Raw genomic sequence first — 15,398 nt, 5'->3', positions numbered from 1 at the left:
CTGAGAGATCTCTTGGGAAGCTTGATTCCAAGCTTGCACCCGGTTAAGCAGCACAGTCCGAGTAAGCCCAAATTGTGCTGGTTATTTTATTAATTCATGAAGCTTCTCAATAAAGACATAAAATATGTTCCTTAAACAACGGGGATCTACCGAAAGCCTCTGAGCAAGGACGACTTTTTAGTGCATACTCAGACCCCCCAAGGGCTCTCATTCACCCATTCCCCTTCCTGCAACTTCCAAGGCCAGAAGCCCACCAAGGACGTTTCAAAATGGCTCCAGAAATGACGTCAGCGAAGCCGGTTGTCACGTGGTGAGGTCCAGATCGAATCTGTCACTATTACTCCCTCTCCAGCCCTCCCCCCTCCCCCACCCCGGGCTGCAGAATCCGGAGAAATTCAGCCCTACCGCCTTCTTCCCACCATATTCCCTATCCAGGCGGTTCCTTTCCTGCCCCTTCTGCCGCCCCAAGCTCCGGGTCGGCGGACAAACCGTCGAGATGCGGCCCCTTTGGAAACCGCCCATCCTTTCCGGTAGAGAAGGGAAGGGGGACGAGGAAGGGGGAGGGGAGCGGGAACGAGCGCTCCGCCCCTTTCCACGACTCACCCGTCAGGCCACGCCTACCTTTCTGGGGATTGGACGCCAGGGTTCCGGGCCACGCTCCGTACGAGTGAGCGGGCCGGCCAATCAGAAACTTTGAATGAGTATTTTACAAACTGAAGAAGGGCTTGCTCTAGTTAGCCGCCGGGCTGGAGGGCGGGGCTGGTAGGCTCGGGAGCACAGGCTCCGTGCTGTATGCGGCCGTCCTCCCGCATCGGATGCTGTAGCGGGGGGGGCGTCCAAGAAGGCCGTGAGCCTGGGCCTTCCCCTCCCCGGGAGTTGTCATCATGACTTCCAGCGGGGGCCTGCTGGACCCCTCCCTGCAAACCGCCTTTCCCACGCCCAGCAGGATCCCCGTGCTGGCCCGGAAATGCCTGCTCCTCTCTGAGGGGGGGTCCCACGCCTCGGGCCGGGAGAATCGGGATCCAAAAGTAAGCAGGGGCCGGGCGCGTCCCTTGCGGGGGGGCGGGGAGGGGAGCTCCTTCCCAGCCCTCTCGCTGCACCCCAGATCCCTCTCTTCTCTCCTTGCCTTCAGGGAATGGTGCAGAGGAAGATTTTTCGTGCCCAGTTTCTCCAAAAAGACCATGTCAGCTCTAAGCACAAGCTGAAGCAGCAGGCTGTGGGCTCGAAGGGGAAGAAAACCCGACCCCGGGCCCCCCTGGAGGAAATCAGCCTTGGCTCTGCGGCCCAGAACGCGAGGGCTGAGCCTCCACCTGGGCCAGGTACTGCTTTGAGGTCCAAGAAGACCGCTTTTGTAGCCGCCGATGACTGCTCGGACGGAAAAGAAGCGGCCGCTGCGAGGTCCCCTGGGAGAGGAGGGGCAAAAGCGAGTAAGTGCTTGCAGGTTCATCCGAGTTCCGATCTTGGGCATCCCCAAGTGTGGGACGACGGGCATCTCCCCCATAGCTGTTCTCTATCACCCCTTTCCATCACCTTTTTTCCTTCAAGGAAGCCCTGGAGATTTGACCGCCACATTGCCAAGTATGGAGGTGACTAGTGGTGCTCCCCGCTGCCGGACCGGTCTTGCTCAAAGAGTACTGATCCGGGGAAACCAAAACCAAAAAGATGCCTACTGTGGGGCACAGGTGAGTGGAGAGAGGTAGAGATAAAAAAGAAAGTCTCAAGCCTTGTGTCCATGACTGTTGGTTCTGTTCCCAGGCTATGAAGCCTCTTTTCAGGATCCCTGAAACTTCTACAGACATAACGGATTCTGTTCGGTTTTCTGGATTTTCATAGCTGAAACAGTCAGGGGCCTGTGAACCAGACAGCAAATTCCCCAACATCTGTAAGCTCAAGGAATTCCTCCAGTTCTAATGGCCCAGGGCATCCGATCTCAGGCTCTAGAGCAAAAGGTTGTATGTGTTGAGGGAAGAGAGAGCAATTGGGGTTAAAGAACATACCTGTGATCACACATCTGGGAAGTATTAAGTAGCACATTAGTAGTGCATCTTAAGTATCTGAGCCCTGATTTGAACTCAGGGCTGGCGCTATATCCGCTGTGCCATCTGGTTGGTTCTTAATTTTTTTCTGTGTCACAGATCTCTTTGGCAGGATGGTGAAGCCCTAGCAACCTTTTCTTAGGTCAATGATTTAAAATGTATTAAATTAAATATATAAGATCACAAAGGAAACCAGTTCCTTTGAAATAAAAATGTATTTTTTCCCTCGTCCAAGTTTACAGACCCCTTGTAATCTATCCATGAACCTCTTGGTAGATCATGGATTCCAAGTTAAGGATCCCTGCTCTAGAGCCTCAATAATAAACTTGGTTCCAATTAGTATATATTAAATACCTCTGCGTTTAAGAGACTGTGTTAGAATTTGGTGATGGAAGAGATAGTAAAGCAAGGTAAGATTATCCTTGGCTCTGTAGTCATGGGAGATGGATAGGGCTCAAGGAGTTGCAGTTCATCTGAAGAAGGAGAAGAGCACTGTATCCAGAATCCATCTACTGCATGGAATATCCACCCTCCTTCCTTACAGGTTCCTTGTAAAAGCCTTCAACCATGGTCTATATTACCTCTTCTCTGCAACTTTCCTCTCACTTGCCCCCAAACCCACCTTGAGGTCAAGACCTGATTTAATTTTTTTCTTTGTATCCCCAGCTCCCTGTACATGGTAAAAACATTGTAAATATTGGACTGTTGTACTGAAAGGAATGGTTATAAAATGGTGACACAGAGTTTGAGATGAGTTAGATGGTAGATTGCACTCTTGCCCTTTACTATTCTGCCTTAGGTCCAGACGCCAGCTCATCATACCAGATCTTCACTTTTCAGTAGCAATCAGAAGTCAACAGAAAGAAGTGTCATCAGCCAGTAAGGAGCGGGCCTTGGCACAGAGGGGTTTGTTCCATAATAGGTAGAGGCATTATAGGATAGTATTATATTTCACTGAAAAGGAATAACCCAATATTTTCCTTCAGACTATGGGCCTTCCCATGACCTTAACACTCAAAAAATCAAAGGGTCCTGGGGAAGAGGAAAAATAAAGAATCCAGTACAGTGTATCAGAGCTACCACTATGGTGTCAACTTCCTCAGACCCTTCCTGACTTTCCAGAGCAAGGGTCAGTAGTAACCCATTTTCTGGGTCTGACTGATGTGTCACCAGAAATTCACACTATTCCAAGTGGTCCTGGGGTGTTTTGGACTATGTCATAGGGGGAATAGTCCTGAATGAGAGGTAGAACAGTAATGTAACATTCCTGTTCTCTCTGACATCAGGGCCCAGAAGAGTAGTGATTCAGGACAACCCTGGGCAAGAACAAGGCTACCAGGTGAGGTAAAAATGAAATAAGTAATTATAGGGATAGAAATTATCAAAAGTTTGGAGCTAGGAAGTATAAACTAGATAATACATGATCATGGGAATACCTCTTTCTAGTTAATATTCTTTCTTCTCCCAAGTGCAGCTTTTCATGTGTGCCATCTGAAAGTTTCCTCCCTCACCAAGTAGATGTGATTATCCATCTTACTCACCTCCCCATAAAGGTCCCCAATTTAGCAAGCTGCTTCTATAAATTTGCCTATGCTGACTCCAGTAAATAGTCTCAACATGGTGCTGTTCAGTTGTGTCCAACTCTTCCTGACCCCATATGGGGATTTCTTGGCAAAGATACTGGAGTGGTTTGCCATTTTCTTCTCCAGTTCACTTCACAGATGGGGAAACTAAGTAAAATAGGCTTAAGTGATTTGCCTAGGATCATACAGCTAGTCTGAGTCCAAATTTGAACTCAGGAAGATGAGTTTTTCAGAATTCAGGCCCAGCATTCCATCCACTTGGTCATTTAATTGCCTCACAGCCTTCACATACATTAAACATCAGTTCCAACCCAGTTATCATTTATTTTGCACTTATGTGCAAAGCACTATAATAGGTCCCAAAGGAGGGTGGATATTGGGAAAGGGGATACAAAAACAAAAGGAAAAAATAGTTCCTGTCTCAAGAAGCTTATGTTGGTACTCAATATTTGTTAATCCTCCAGTCATGCTCTCATCCTTCTAGATTCAGCTCAAATAGCCCCAAAAGCCTTCCCTGATCCAATCCCTAGCCCCAAGTGATATCTCCCTTTATCTGGCCTCGTAGGACTTTATTATGGCCCTCTGTTAGATTTCTCATTCTCATTTGTGTACTTATCTAACCTTTCTCTGTTTTATTTGTTTTTACCATCTTGGTATCTAGCACAGCATATAATTGTTTGAATGAATGTTATTCTTTTCATAGCTCACCAACCCCCAAGAGAGCTGACTGTCCCTGCCTATTCTGCAGTGCTGAACAGTTCCCAAAGTAGACGGGAAACCCACAGTCTTGCTCAGCAGGTGCTATTGAAAGGAACACATGAAGCCCCTCTCCCCATGGTGAGATGGGGGGTTCAGAGAGGGCCTTAGAGAGTGGAGGTCAGGGATACGTGGGAGTGGGGGAGATACAAAAATTCCAGTTTTGGGGGACTTTTCCAGTAGCAGGTAACACTGAGATTAAGAGCAGGTAGGTAGGGTAGTTTCAGTATATCTGAAGGGTTATTACATAGTTCAGAGGCCTACATCTAAAACAGTACAGGCCCAAGACTTTTTAAAATGAAACTGCCTCTTTCCATCCCAACTTTCTAGCCTCTCCTCAGTGGATAAGTTAATGGAAATTCATTTATATTTACCTATCTCCCTTTAGAGTAATCTAAGGTATCAGCAAGGTAAATTAGCATTTTCTATCCTACTTTTCTTTGCCTTCTTCCCTCACAGGATAGCCCTGACTTCCCTTGGACTTCTCATGGTCGGTTCACTCCTGGCCAGGTAGGCCATGCCTCACCCTTTGGACTAGCCAATCGAGTACCTGTCTCCCGTCCACCAGCTCTGGTTTGTACATTCATGGGGTTAGGGTTAAGGAAGGAAGTCACCTGAATGTGAATTGTCCAGCTAACAGTTCTAGCCACTTTCTGATTTCTCCACAGACTTCCTATTCCGTGGTGCGCCATTTGGCTGTCTTCTCCAAGACTTCTCAGGCCACCCCTGCCCCAGCTTCCAGCCTTCAGGAGGTAAGAGGGAGCAGGAAGTGGGTATGAGTGCTGCCAGAAAGAGTGGAGACCTGGAAACAAGGAGAACCAAAACAGTTGATACTTGGATGGTTTGGCATCCCCCCTGCCTTTGTTCTAAATTTTCTTCCTGCCAAGAGTTTGTGGGTCAGTGTTGACATCTCCTTGGTCATGTGTGATAGGCTTGTCTCTACTGTTTGATCTTGGGGAGCCTGCTTTTGCCTTGGGTGAGTAGCAGTAGACTGCAGTGGATGGGAGTTGTTCCTAACATAAAATCTAACTTTGTCCGGCTCTTTGAGCTAATTCCAAAGATAACCTTTCTGCTTTTCTCATGTGTACTCAACAAAATTTTGGCTAAAATTCCCTCTGCCTTTTCCTCATGAGAAGCAAACTTTGGGGACCTTGTTTTGCTCTCTATTCCCTAAACCATATTGTCTTTTCTTAGCAAACATGATTTGGGGACAAAAAGGATTTCAGGGAGAGCTTGTTTCCTAAAGATTTTTGACTTTGAGAAATGACTTGAAACTTCCTCTTTGGTTACTTTTAACAGAGGACCCTATCATTTTCCTAGTGACTTTTCAATGTTGAAAGGATTCTAACTGCCTCTTTCCACTTCATCTTAGCTTCCCAATTGTGCCTTTTCCCCAGGAGCAGATTGTTGTCAAGCAGTTGTATGAAGAAAGCTGGACAGGTCTGGAGGAGAAGCCTGAGAAACCCTCCCCCATAACTCCTCTTAACAGAAAATCGCTGGAACTGAATAAACACCAGGCAGATCCTAGGGATATAGGAGTAGTAACCCCATCCAATAGGATATCCCTGGAGTTAAGCAAACACAAGGTGGACCCCAGAGATGGTAAGGTTTCAGCCCCATCCAACTGGATGTCCCTGGAACTAAGCAGACACGAGGATTCCAAAGATGTTGGGGTAGGAACTTCATCGAACAAGATGTCCCTGGAGCTGAGCACGCATGAGGTGGGTCCCAGGGCATGCAGGAATAGCAGCCCCATCCTCCAGGAGATTGTCACTGGAACTGAGTGATCTCATGACTGTATGTATGTATTTACAGCGCATCAATATCTTGAAGCAGCTACTACAACAGGAGGTAGAAGGGCTGACTAAGGTAGAAGATAGCCACCAGAGTGGCAAGTCTCACCTTAAACTGATCGAGCCCAAGCTGGCTATGATTCCTTGTATCTCAGAACCCTCAGATCATTGTTCTGCACTTCCCAATCCCCAAGGACCTAAACAGCATCCCGATGTTGGGGAACCCATCTCTACTGGGAGTCCAGGCATTCAAGAACTTACACAGCAACCTAACTTTGGCGTGTGTACCACAGCTTCTACCAACTTGACCTTTTTTCAGTGTCCCCTCTGTGGCAGCATTCCTCTCCATTCCCTTGACTCCTTACGGAGTCCCATGGGCACAATCGGTAAGGCACCAGCTATAAGGATCTTGGGTAGCAAAGGTACTCTCCCTCCCCTAGATCCTGAGGGAAGAGGGTCCTTCTCTAGAAAAAGAGTATACTGTTGGGCAAATTACCTTGGGTCTTATCTACTCTTCATGTGGGGAACAGAAAGGGGAAAATCTTATACCAGAACCTGTGCCATCTTGTGATCAAATTTACCTTCAAATTGAATAGTCACAAAGATATCTACCTAGTTCTCATGCTGATTTTATTTATCCCCCTGATTCCAGGTCCTGCTGTCCTAGCCCTATGCCAGCAACTCAATACATGGCTGGAAGCCATTAGACTTCTCTATGAAGGCTGCCTGGATGATGAGTGTGCCTTCTATACAGGACGAGGCATTCCTGGCCCCCAGAGGATCTGTAAGAATCCTGTGGCCACATGGCTGGAGAGGCAGGAGGCCATGGTAAACCTTCCTTGGCAATGGTGGGTGGAGGGTGGGGTGAACTTGTCTAAAATCATAGACTCTTTACCCAGTGAAGACCCAGGTTTGGAAGAGATGGGGTGAGGGGGTTGGTCCTGAGTTTAGGAAGACCCAGACTAACAGGATCTCTTCTCTTTCTAGGATTTTGTTCCAATCTCTTCTCCAGATCCCTAGGACTATTCCAAATCTCCCCACACTTCAATCCTCCTTATTTATTATATGTGTATCTTTTTTTTTAACCTTTCAATAAAATTTTGTGATCATAATTGTGCCTTTTTTCTTCTTTTTACAGCAGAGAGGAGTATTTTGAGGTTGAGACTGCTTACCTCTGATATAAAGGTGTAAAGGCAGCTTTAGGCTGCTACTGTCGGTTGTCCACGAGGTGGCACTATCGACCTTCTCAAAATACTTTTCTCCCCATCATGGCTATTTCTCTCCATCATATGTTGAAAGCAGTTTTAGGGTTTCTGCTCTCCCATCCGGTCCTGTTCAAATTATCTACCCTTTTAGATGTCAGTGGTGTTCTCCTGGGGGGTAAACTTCCTTTCTTTTTGTGTCATTGACACCTTTAGCAGTTCCTCAGAATGATGCTTTTAAGTTGTTTAAAATACAAGGTATGTAAAGTTACAAAGGAAACCAATTATGTTTTTTAAAAATGTAATTTTTTTTTCCCCCTATGGACTCTGGAAGCCCATGAAACCCAGGTTAAGAACCCCTATTCTGAAGCAAGAACCTGGTATCACAACCTAATTAAAAGTTCTCTGCCTATTAATCTCTCCAATGTAAGATCTTGATAGGTCTCAGCTGACACCCCACCCATTAGAAGCTGAGACCCAGGTTTTTCCTGGACTCAGTATTCCTCTGAGGTTCCAGTCTTTTTCATCCCATAACCTTGTGCCCATTTCCCTAAGTGGACTACTACACCTCTACCCAGGGTGTGTGGCGTCCTGAATAGTAGTCGGTGTAGTTTTTCACCAGTCCTCCTCAACCCAAATCACACTCAACTGTACATGTCCCAAACCTTGTTTTATTAGAAGAGACAACAGTAAATTAATCCTAGGTCTCGGTTCAATTGTAGGATAGGGTAGGGATGGGGCTGCATAATTTGGGTTTAAAATGCCAGAAAATGCTCCTTCAGTTTACTGAATTCAGTTGCATAAAGACTGAAGATCAGCTATATCCAGCCTCAACCTTCTGGAAATGGGGAAGTGGTTAAAGAGGAGGGGAGAAGACCAACATCCCAGCTCAAGGCCTAGCCATATCTTTGGAACACTTCATGTAGTCCAGATCTGCTTTGGATTCCCTTCCCTATCTTCCCAGAAGCTGGTGTCCAATAGCTGTGTTTACTAGTTGTATATCATTATCTCCTTGCCTATTGATTGCTTTCCTTTCTGCCTGTCCTTCTTTTCTTTGAGGAAAACCTGAACCCTCCCTTGGACCTAGGGCCAAACCATTTCCAGGACCCTTATTTGTGCCTCACCTAACTCCACTGGCCCAAGAGCCTACCTTTGTGCTGTAATGCTCCAATCCTCCTCGATTCCATAATGATTACTCCCCAAATCGTATCTCTCTGCCACCCTGAGGCTTAGCTGGTCCCCTAGAAGTTTTCAGTTTGTAAGTTTATGTCTGCAGTTGGGGGGTGGGGTGGGAATAGAAGCAGGGACTGTGTGACCTGGCAGTCTAATTAAGCAATGGGAATTAAGATATGGGCATGGAACAGCTGTGGAAAGGGCTCAGCCCTGATGGTTCCGTGAGGGTGGGGTCAGGAGAAGACTCAGTCTGGGTAGATGATGAAGCCAGAGAAGGTGCTGTACTTATTGGTGTTCCCGCCGTGCACCTTGCCACCATCCAGTTTGATGAACACCTCATCCCCCACATCCAGGTGCAGGATGACGCTGTTGCTGGCGTAGTCGTAGTTCTGGTCCGCATCCTGGGCGATGGCACTGGCCCGGACCTGGGGTAAGGGACCGATGTCGAGGACACCCTCAGAAGTCCAGGCTCCTGGCACTCTGTCCACCCTCCCCCTTTGTTTTTTATCAGTCGGCACCCCTGAAAAGGTCCAGGTTTCCTCCTGCGGATTCCTGGGACTCATGCTCAAGCCCTGTCTCTGATTCTTACTTCCCAAAGCTAACAATACTGGGAGTGGAGGAATTGGGGGAAGGAAAAGTCGGACATTGCCCAGCTCCCCGTAAGGCCCTGGAGCACTGCAGTATCTGACTGGGTTGGCTGACTCCCCTTTCGGCTACTTATTGTACAGGTCAAGGCCCTTTCTCTTGAACGGATTCAGCTGAGGGCCTAGGTAGCTAAAAGTTCAACGTTCAAGTCTCTAATCAGCACTTTCTCTGCTGGGCCAGATAGGCAAAAATATATTCCGCCTTGACTGATCTCGCAAAATTTTAAAGTCTGTTTTTAGGGTTAAAAGCCTAATGAGATACACCCAGGAGAGCCTTTCCTCTTTACCCTTTCTGCCATCTAACCTCAAGCATCTGATTGTCAACCACTCCTCCCCCTCTACACTCCGGCCCAGCATTTCTTTTCCAGTCCCGCAGGGGCTGGTTATTAACGCATTAATTATTCATTATTATTCTAATCACTATTTACCGTCCCCTGGGCCGCAGCCTGGGAGCCATCCGCCCAGAATACAGAATGGGCACCGCCCCGATCCTGGTACAAATACACGCGCGCACACGCGCGCGCGCGCAAACACACACACACACACACACACACACACACACACACACACCACTTTTTCTCACTTGTCCACGGCTAGAAACCCAGGGGAAGAGGGAGACCCAAAAAACAGTCCCTAGTCGGTGAGAATGGACTAAAAGACACCCGGACAACAAGATAGACCACGGACAGACACTGAGACAGTGATACGCACAGCCACAGACAGAACTGACTATGCAAACAGTGGGACAGTAGGATACGTGGACAGAGACAAGAAGACAGGGGAACAGGCGAAGCAGACATAAGGACCTCTGACATAGCCTGGGGTCACTACCTGGGGCACGACTGCTCAACTGCTTCAGATCCACAATCTCCCTTCACTTGGCCCTGGGCTTTAGACAAGAATACATTACATTCTTCTCTGATCCAGATTGCTACCGAGCCAGTTTAGCGTAGAGAGCTTAGCTACTTGCTCCTAAAATCGCACCGGAGAGCTCTCCTAGCCTGTCTGGCTCAGGACTCCTTAAGCTATACTCCCTAGCGCCGCACCTCCTAGTCCTTGACCATGGTTCCCCGTGATATCTGGGCAAAAAGAACGCAAACTCCCGTTTTCCCAAACCAAAGGCAGCAGCCACGGGTACTGGCCACGGGGCTCCTCTGGACTTCCTTTCCACACCTTCCCACCCTTTTGGACTCACCCCTTTTGTGTAAACCACGTAATACCAGGGTTCGATCGGATCTGGGCGAGTTCCAACAGGTACAGGTGTGTTTGGGGATTATTCGGAAGCGTTCGAACCAGAGGGCTGACGGGGTAGTCAGAACCTCAGCCACCCAGATCAGTGGCTTCTTAAGGTCGGGGCGCTTTCCAGTAAATTTCTCTCCTTCATTCCTGTTAATCTTCCTTCGAATCTCGTTTCCTTTTCACCTCCTAGACTCTGCACTCCTATCCCACCTTGGGCTGCTGCCCCCGAGAAGCTTGGAAGTGGTAATTTAAAAAGGGAGCAGACCGCTAGCCTACGCGGTTTAGGCAAAAAAGAAAAAGAAAAGGATTGGGAGGAGGCGGGGAATAAGGTGATGGAGTGAAGTTGTTTGTGTTTGAAAAACACAACCCTTTCCTTCAAAATCCGAGCCCAAGCCGGTAAAAGCCGCAAACTGGCGCCCACCTGCCTGCCAATGGACATCGGCGGGAACTCTAGGGGATTAACAGGATCAGGAGCTTGGAGCAGTAATTGAAGAAACTCTGAGGAGATGCTGATAGAAGGGAACCCAGGTAGTTTTGAATAAGCAAAAATAGTAAAGTACTGGAGACTGCAGGAATTGCCCAAGGGATGTGGGGTCTCGGGGTTGGAAGGAGAGAAAAGGAAGTGAAAGGAGTCTAGATAAGGAAAAAGGCAAAGTCAGGAAAGACCAGAACCGGAACGGGTAAAGAGACTCACTCGACTGCAGACCTCTCTGTCCTGCTAGGGACCTCATTCAAGGCCTCTGGAGTGAATGTGGTGGGAGGGAAGGGGTCTAGGGGATGGGGGGAAGCGAAGCTGTCTCAAGTGGGGAGATTGGAAGTATCCCTCCTGAGGAGCTTAAGCTAGGGTGGTAGAAATAGGGGTGGGGCAGGCAAGTCGGAAACCTTGGGCAGTCGATTGGGGACGGGTCCCTCACCTGCCCGTTCTTCATCAGATCTGCCCACATGCTGGTGCCGTCGCCTCCGCGCATCAGCACGTGATAGGCAAAGAAATATACACCAGGCATGGGACAGGTGAACTTGCCACTGGCCGCCTCGTATGCGTTGCCTACATTGGTCACCACGTCGTCGAAGCGCAGCACCTCGTAGCCTTCATGAGGCCGACGCAGCCCAGCATAGAAGGCGATCCGAGGAGAGTAGGCAGCAGGCACTGCGCCTCCGGGGCCTGGACCTGGGGGTCCAGGAGGACCTTGTCTGCCGGGCTCTCCTGGGGGACCTCTCGGACCCTGTGGACCAGGGGGTCCTCGAAGTCCAGCTTTGCCCCTCCGGCCAGTCTCGCCTTTGGCTCTTGGGGGAAATGGAGGTACAGAAGCGGGGGACCCGTCGGGATCTGGGCCGCGGGGCCCATGAGGGTCACAAACCATGCGGCAGCGGCCCAGCATCTCGTAGTGCGCGGGCCCGCGGGAGCTGTGCACGAGCAGCGGGATGGCCACAAGTAGCAACAGCACCATGGCTACCCCGACGGCCGCGCCCACCACCCGCTTGCGGCGGCTTAGGCGGGATGCGGCCAGGGCCAAGAGGTCCTCTTCGCTCTTGGGCGCAATGGTTGCGGCGGCAGCTACCCTGGATTCTCCTTGAGCCTTGGAGTCAGCGACAGTCCGGGGCAGTATCAGAGCCTGGATACTGCTCTCACCCGACGGTCTGCCCTTTTGCCCCAACGGGTTTCAGCAGCAGTGATTCCGACTCCGAAAGTGGGTCTTAAAGCAGCTGCCAAGAGGCTTGGTACCGGGGCAGCCCCCGACGGCTCGGTGCCCACGGACCTGGAGACCTGCGTCCTCAATTAGCCCTGACTACTCGGCACTCACAGATCCCCGATGCCTGGGTTATTGGTTCTTCGAACGATGTGCTTCTCAGAATCCCGGACTCCTGAGTTCTCGATTCCCTTGACGGTTCGGTCCTGGACCCGGCTGGGGTTACTCCCCGCAGGCCGGGCGCCCCGGGCTCTGCGCTTCGGGAGGCACGGACCTGATAGGAACTCTTCATAGGGCTCAGCTCTCTGGCCTTGGGATGATGCTGACCCCACTCCGGCCCTAGCCCTGGCAGCGGCCCCAGTCCCGCTCTCCTCTCTCTCACTCTCTTTCTCCTTCTGGCTCTCTCACTCCCTCCCACCCTTCTGGGGTGGCTGTGCAGGCTGTGTGAGCAGCGGTGCGGCTGGAGACGCTTTAAGCGGCCGGAGGCGGAGCGACCCCTGCAGCTGAGAGTGGGGAGGGCTGGGGCGGGGCGGAGGACTGGCCCTCCCCTTGGGTCTTTTCCTCTCGTCTACCCCAGGAAATGGCTCTAAGGGGAGGCCCAGTTAGTCGTCCCCCTAAACCACAGGACCTGGGCTCCACAAACATGTAGTCAAGAGGACCTGGACAGAAGCTAGAAGCAGTATGAAAGAAAAAGACAGAGATACCTATATATATGAACAGAGACACCAAGAAAGAGAGGCAAATACATGCAAGATTTGGTGGAGAGAGGAAAAAGAAGGAAAAGACAATGGAAGGACAAAAAAAAAATTAAAGAGAGAAAGAGAAGACATTTCCCCACAACGCCTGGCTCTGTGCTAAAAACAGGGCAAGTGTTCAATTTATACTTGTTGAATTGCATTGGAAAAAAAAGGCAACACAGTCTCCATAATGAGTATGAAGCAGGCAAAAAGATAGAAAACAAACGACGAGGATATAAAGGGGAGACAGATACTGATGCAGAGACAGAGACAAAGAAACAAGGAGATGCAAAAAGAAAGGCACCGAGAGAAACGCAGAGAGGGAGAGACAGAGTGGGAGACAGGGAACGAAGAGGTTGACATATCTAGAGAAATGTAAATGATGAGCTTCAGAGAGACACCCAGGTCCGTGTTTGGACTCCAATGTAACATATCAACTCTCTACAAAGAGAAGAGAGAGAATGTGACTTCGTGTGAGAGTCTGTGTGTCTATGTAATTGAATAGGTCTTTATGTGTTTGTGGGTCTGTGTTGTACTATATGTTTATGTGGTGACTGCATATGCGTTTACTAAATTGTATGTCTTTATGGTTGTATGTATGTAAAGATGTATTGGTAGTTATGTATGCCTGAGTGGAGAAATCTGTAAATGATTATATTGTATGATGCTATTTCTGCCACTGTGTACCTTCATTTGTGTGTTAATATGAATATCTATTTCTGAGTGAAAGTGTTGAGGGATTGGGTGTCCTCCCTTTGTCTTATATATGTGTAGGCTGTCTAATTCTGTGAATGGATCACAGAACATCAGAAGTAATTCAGGGTTGCAGCATGGGAGAACAGGATAGAAAAGATCTGTCTTTAATCTTAGTACCTTCCAAAGGCCTCAGCCAAGCCTATCCTACAACATCTCTAGTCCCCAGTTATCTCTATCCCAGTCCCAGCAGGTGCAACTTCTTACAGAGTGAGAAATTGACCCTGCTTTTAACCCAGAAAAAAGAAAATTGTAACCCCTTATCTGAGTTTAACTGTTCTTCCCCCCCCCCTTCCTTTATAATTGATGGAAGAAATGGAAACTTGCTATGCCAAAAAAATATATATATATATAATGATAGACTGCCCTTCTATGCTAGTTTGTGCCTTTGATTTTTGAGGAACAATTACAAGGCAAGACACTTTATAGAGAGTGAAAGTTCCAGAGGAAGGATATTATATTTTCCAAACCTCTAGCAATGGCAAGGGCTGAGTGTTTATAGGATAGAGTAGGGAGTCAGCAGCCTTGGGGAATTCAAATAAGAGGATGAGAGAGAAGAAAGAGTAGAGATGCTTGAGGAGCCAGGATGATGGGGTCAGAAAACTATTATCAGAGATTCAGGCAATAGATTTAAATTTGGGAAGATAAGACTAATGCAGGACCTGGGCTATGGAAAGTCACAACATGTTGCTGCATCATTGGGCCTGGATTGGACAGTCAGTGAAACAGTAAGATTTATGGGACAGTCTGTTGCTTTCTGAGTTTTAGGGTGGATCCTGGCCCTCTTGGGACAGATCCCTTTCCCCCCCTTCTTTCCCTTAGTAAGACAAGAAAGAAAAAAATGAAGGCGGTGGGAGAGTTGAGGAAAGGGCTTGATAGCTCAAGAGGGTCAGGTGGTGGATAAAGGTTGGTAGTAGAAGGAAAGGGAGGGATTGGCTCTTCACACTATAAATACACATTTTATTCCAAGGTCTTTGTCACAATTTGTCTTGGGATGGGGGAGGCTGAGAGCTTCGACAGCCCCTTGCATGTCTAATTCCAAAGCAGATCCCCCAGGCTGGGATGATGGATGGATCAGAGCAGAGAGAGAGCCCATATTGCTTCCCCTACCTCAGCTTTTTTCTGTCCTATTTCTCTCTCTCTCTCTCTCTCTCTCTCTCTCTCTCTCTCTCTCTCTCTCTCTCTCTCTTTCTATGTGTCTTCCTCCTTTCCCTCCCTTCCTCTTTCACTCTCTTCTCTTCCTGTCTTCTTCCTCTCCTCTCCCTCTCTCTGTCCTTCTCTTTTTCTCACCCTTTCTTATCTCTCCTCTGTCTTGATTTCTGTCTCCTCCCTGTGTCTGTCTGTCTCTCTTTGTTTCTATCTCTCTCTCTCTTTTTCTTTACCTTCCCTTCTTCAGTTCCCTTTTCTATATTAACCTGTAGTCCTCCCAAATTTCTGAATTCATCTCCCACTGACCAAACTGGTTCCCAATCCTTGCCCTTCACTTGGTATTTTCTTTCTTCCTCTTTTTCTGTCCTTTTTCGCTCTCTTTTTCTTTCTCTTTCTTAGTTCCTGTTCTTGCCATAGAATCTCTTCTTCAGCTTTTCTTATACTCAAAGCTTTCTTCTCAGCTCTTCCTATACACCTTGCCCTCCCTTCACAAACCCTTGTTCACAAACCTCCTTCAGCTCCTCTTTCTCAATCTTTCCTTCTCAATGCAGACATTCTCTCACCTTCTTGCTTCTCTGGAGGTGGGGAGCAAAGCTGTTGGCTGTAGAGCTGTGGGAGCCCAGCAGGGCTGCAGCGGGGGGAGGA

The 15,398-nt window shown here is 48.5% G+C and overlaps 2 protein-coding genes across 4 annotated transcripts; one reads left to right on the top strand and one right to left on the bottom strand.

Annotated features, from left to right (window-relative positions):
- The first annotated feature begins 702 nt into the window (after window positions 1-702).
- Window positions 703-7,274, top strand: TROAP (trophinin associated protein). Of its 3 annotated transcripts, none has more exons than XM_031937957.1 (12): window positions 703-1,028; window positions 1,133-1,427; window positions 1,546-1,682; window positions 2,836-2,915; window positions 3,323-3,375; window positions 4,323-4,417; window positions 4,835-4,948; window positions 5,044-5,127; window positions 5,773-6,096; window positions 6,191-6,554; window positions 6,821-6,996; window positions 7,156-7,274. In XM_031937957.1, exons 1-12 carry the CDS (start codon window positions 885-887, stop codon window positions 7,186-7,188), a joined length of 1,899 nt encoding a protein of 632 aa, XP_031793817.1. In that variant the 5' UTR covers window positions 703-884; the 3' UTR covers window positions 7,189-7,274. The 3 variants fall into 3 exon arrangements, with proteins under 3 accessions (XP_031793817.1, XP_031793818.1, XP_031793816.1); XM_031937956.1 differs by having other exon boundaries at window positions 704-1,028; window positions 4,323-4,456; XM_031937958.1 differs by lacking the exons at window positions 2,836-2,915; window positions 3,323-3,375; window positions 4,323-4,417.
- A 734-nt stretch (window positions 7,275-8,008) lies between these two features.
- On the bottom strand, window positions 8,009-12,563 carry C1QL4 (complement C1q like 4). The gene is made up of 2 exons (XM_003770866.4): window positions 11,341-12,563; window positions 8,009-8,968 (listed from the first exon to the last, which is right to left on the bottom strand). Exons 1-2 carry the CDS (start codon window positions 11,872-11,874, stop codon window positions 8,789-8,791), a joined length of 714 nt encoding a protein of 237 aa, XP_003770914.4. The 5' UTR covers window positions 11,875-12,563; the 3' UTR covers window positions 8,009-8,788.
- Between the last annotated feature and the right edge of the window lie 2,835 nt (window positions 12,564-15,398).

Source organism: Sarcophilus harrisii, chromosome 5 (assembly GCF_902635505.1).
Source record: "Sarcophilus harrisii chromosome 5, mSarHar1.11, whole genome shotgun sequence".
Classification (NCBI taxonomy): Eukaryota; Metazoa; Chordata; class Mammalia; order Dasyuromorphia; family Dasyuridae; genus Sarcophilus; species Sarcophilus harrisii.
This window is presented reverse-complemented; position numbering and strand designations above follow the sequence as displayed.

What these genes read in the sequence shown, in the direction of transcription:
- TROAP (XM_031937956.1), top strand. Translation starts at nt 885, where the DNA reads ATGACTTCCAGCGGGGGCCTGCTGGACCCCTCCCTGCAAACCGCCTTT. An exon ending in GAGAGGAGGGGCAAAAGCGA is followed by an intron (nt 1,428 to 1,545) that starts GTAAGTGCTTGC and finishes TTTTCCTTCAAG; the next exon opens with GAAGCCCTGGAGATTTGACC. An exon ending in ATGAAGCCCCTCTCCCCATG is followed by an intron (nt 4,457 to 4,834) that starts GTGAGATGGGGG and finishes CTTCCCTCACAG; the next exon opens with GATAGCCCTGACTTCCCTTG.
- C1QL4 (XM_003770866.4), bottom strand. Translation starts at nt 11,874, where the DNA reads ATGGTGCTGTTGCTACTTGTGGCCATCCCGCTGCTCGTGCACAGCTCC. An exon ending in ATCTGATGAAGAACGGGCAG is followed by an intron (nt 8,969 to 11,340) that starts GTGAGGGACCCG and finishes CCCTTACCCCAG; the next exon opens with GTCCGGGCCAGTGCCATCGC.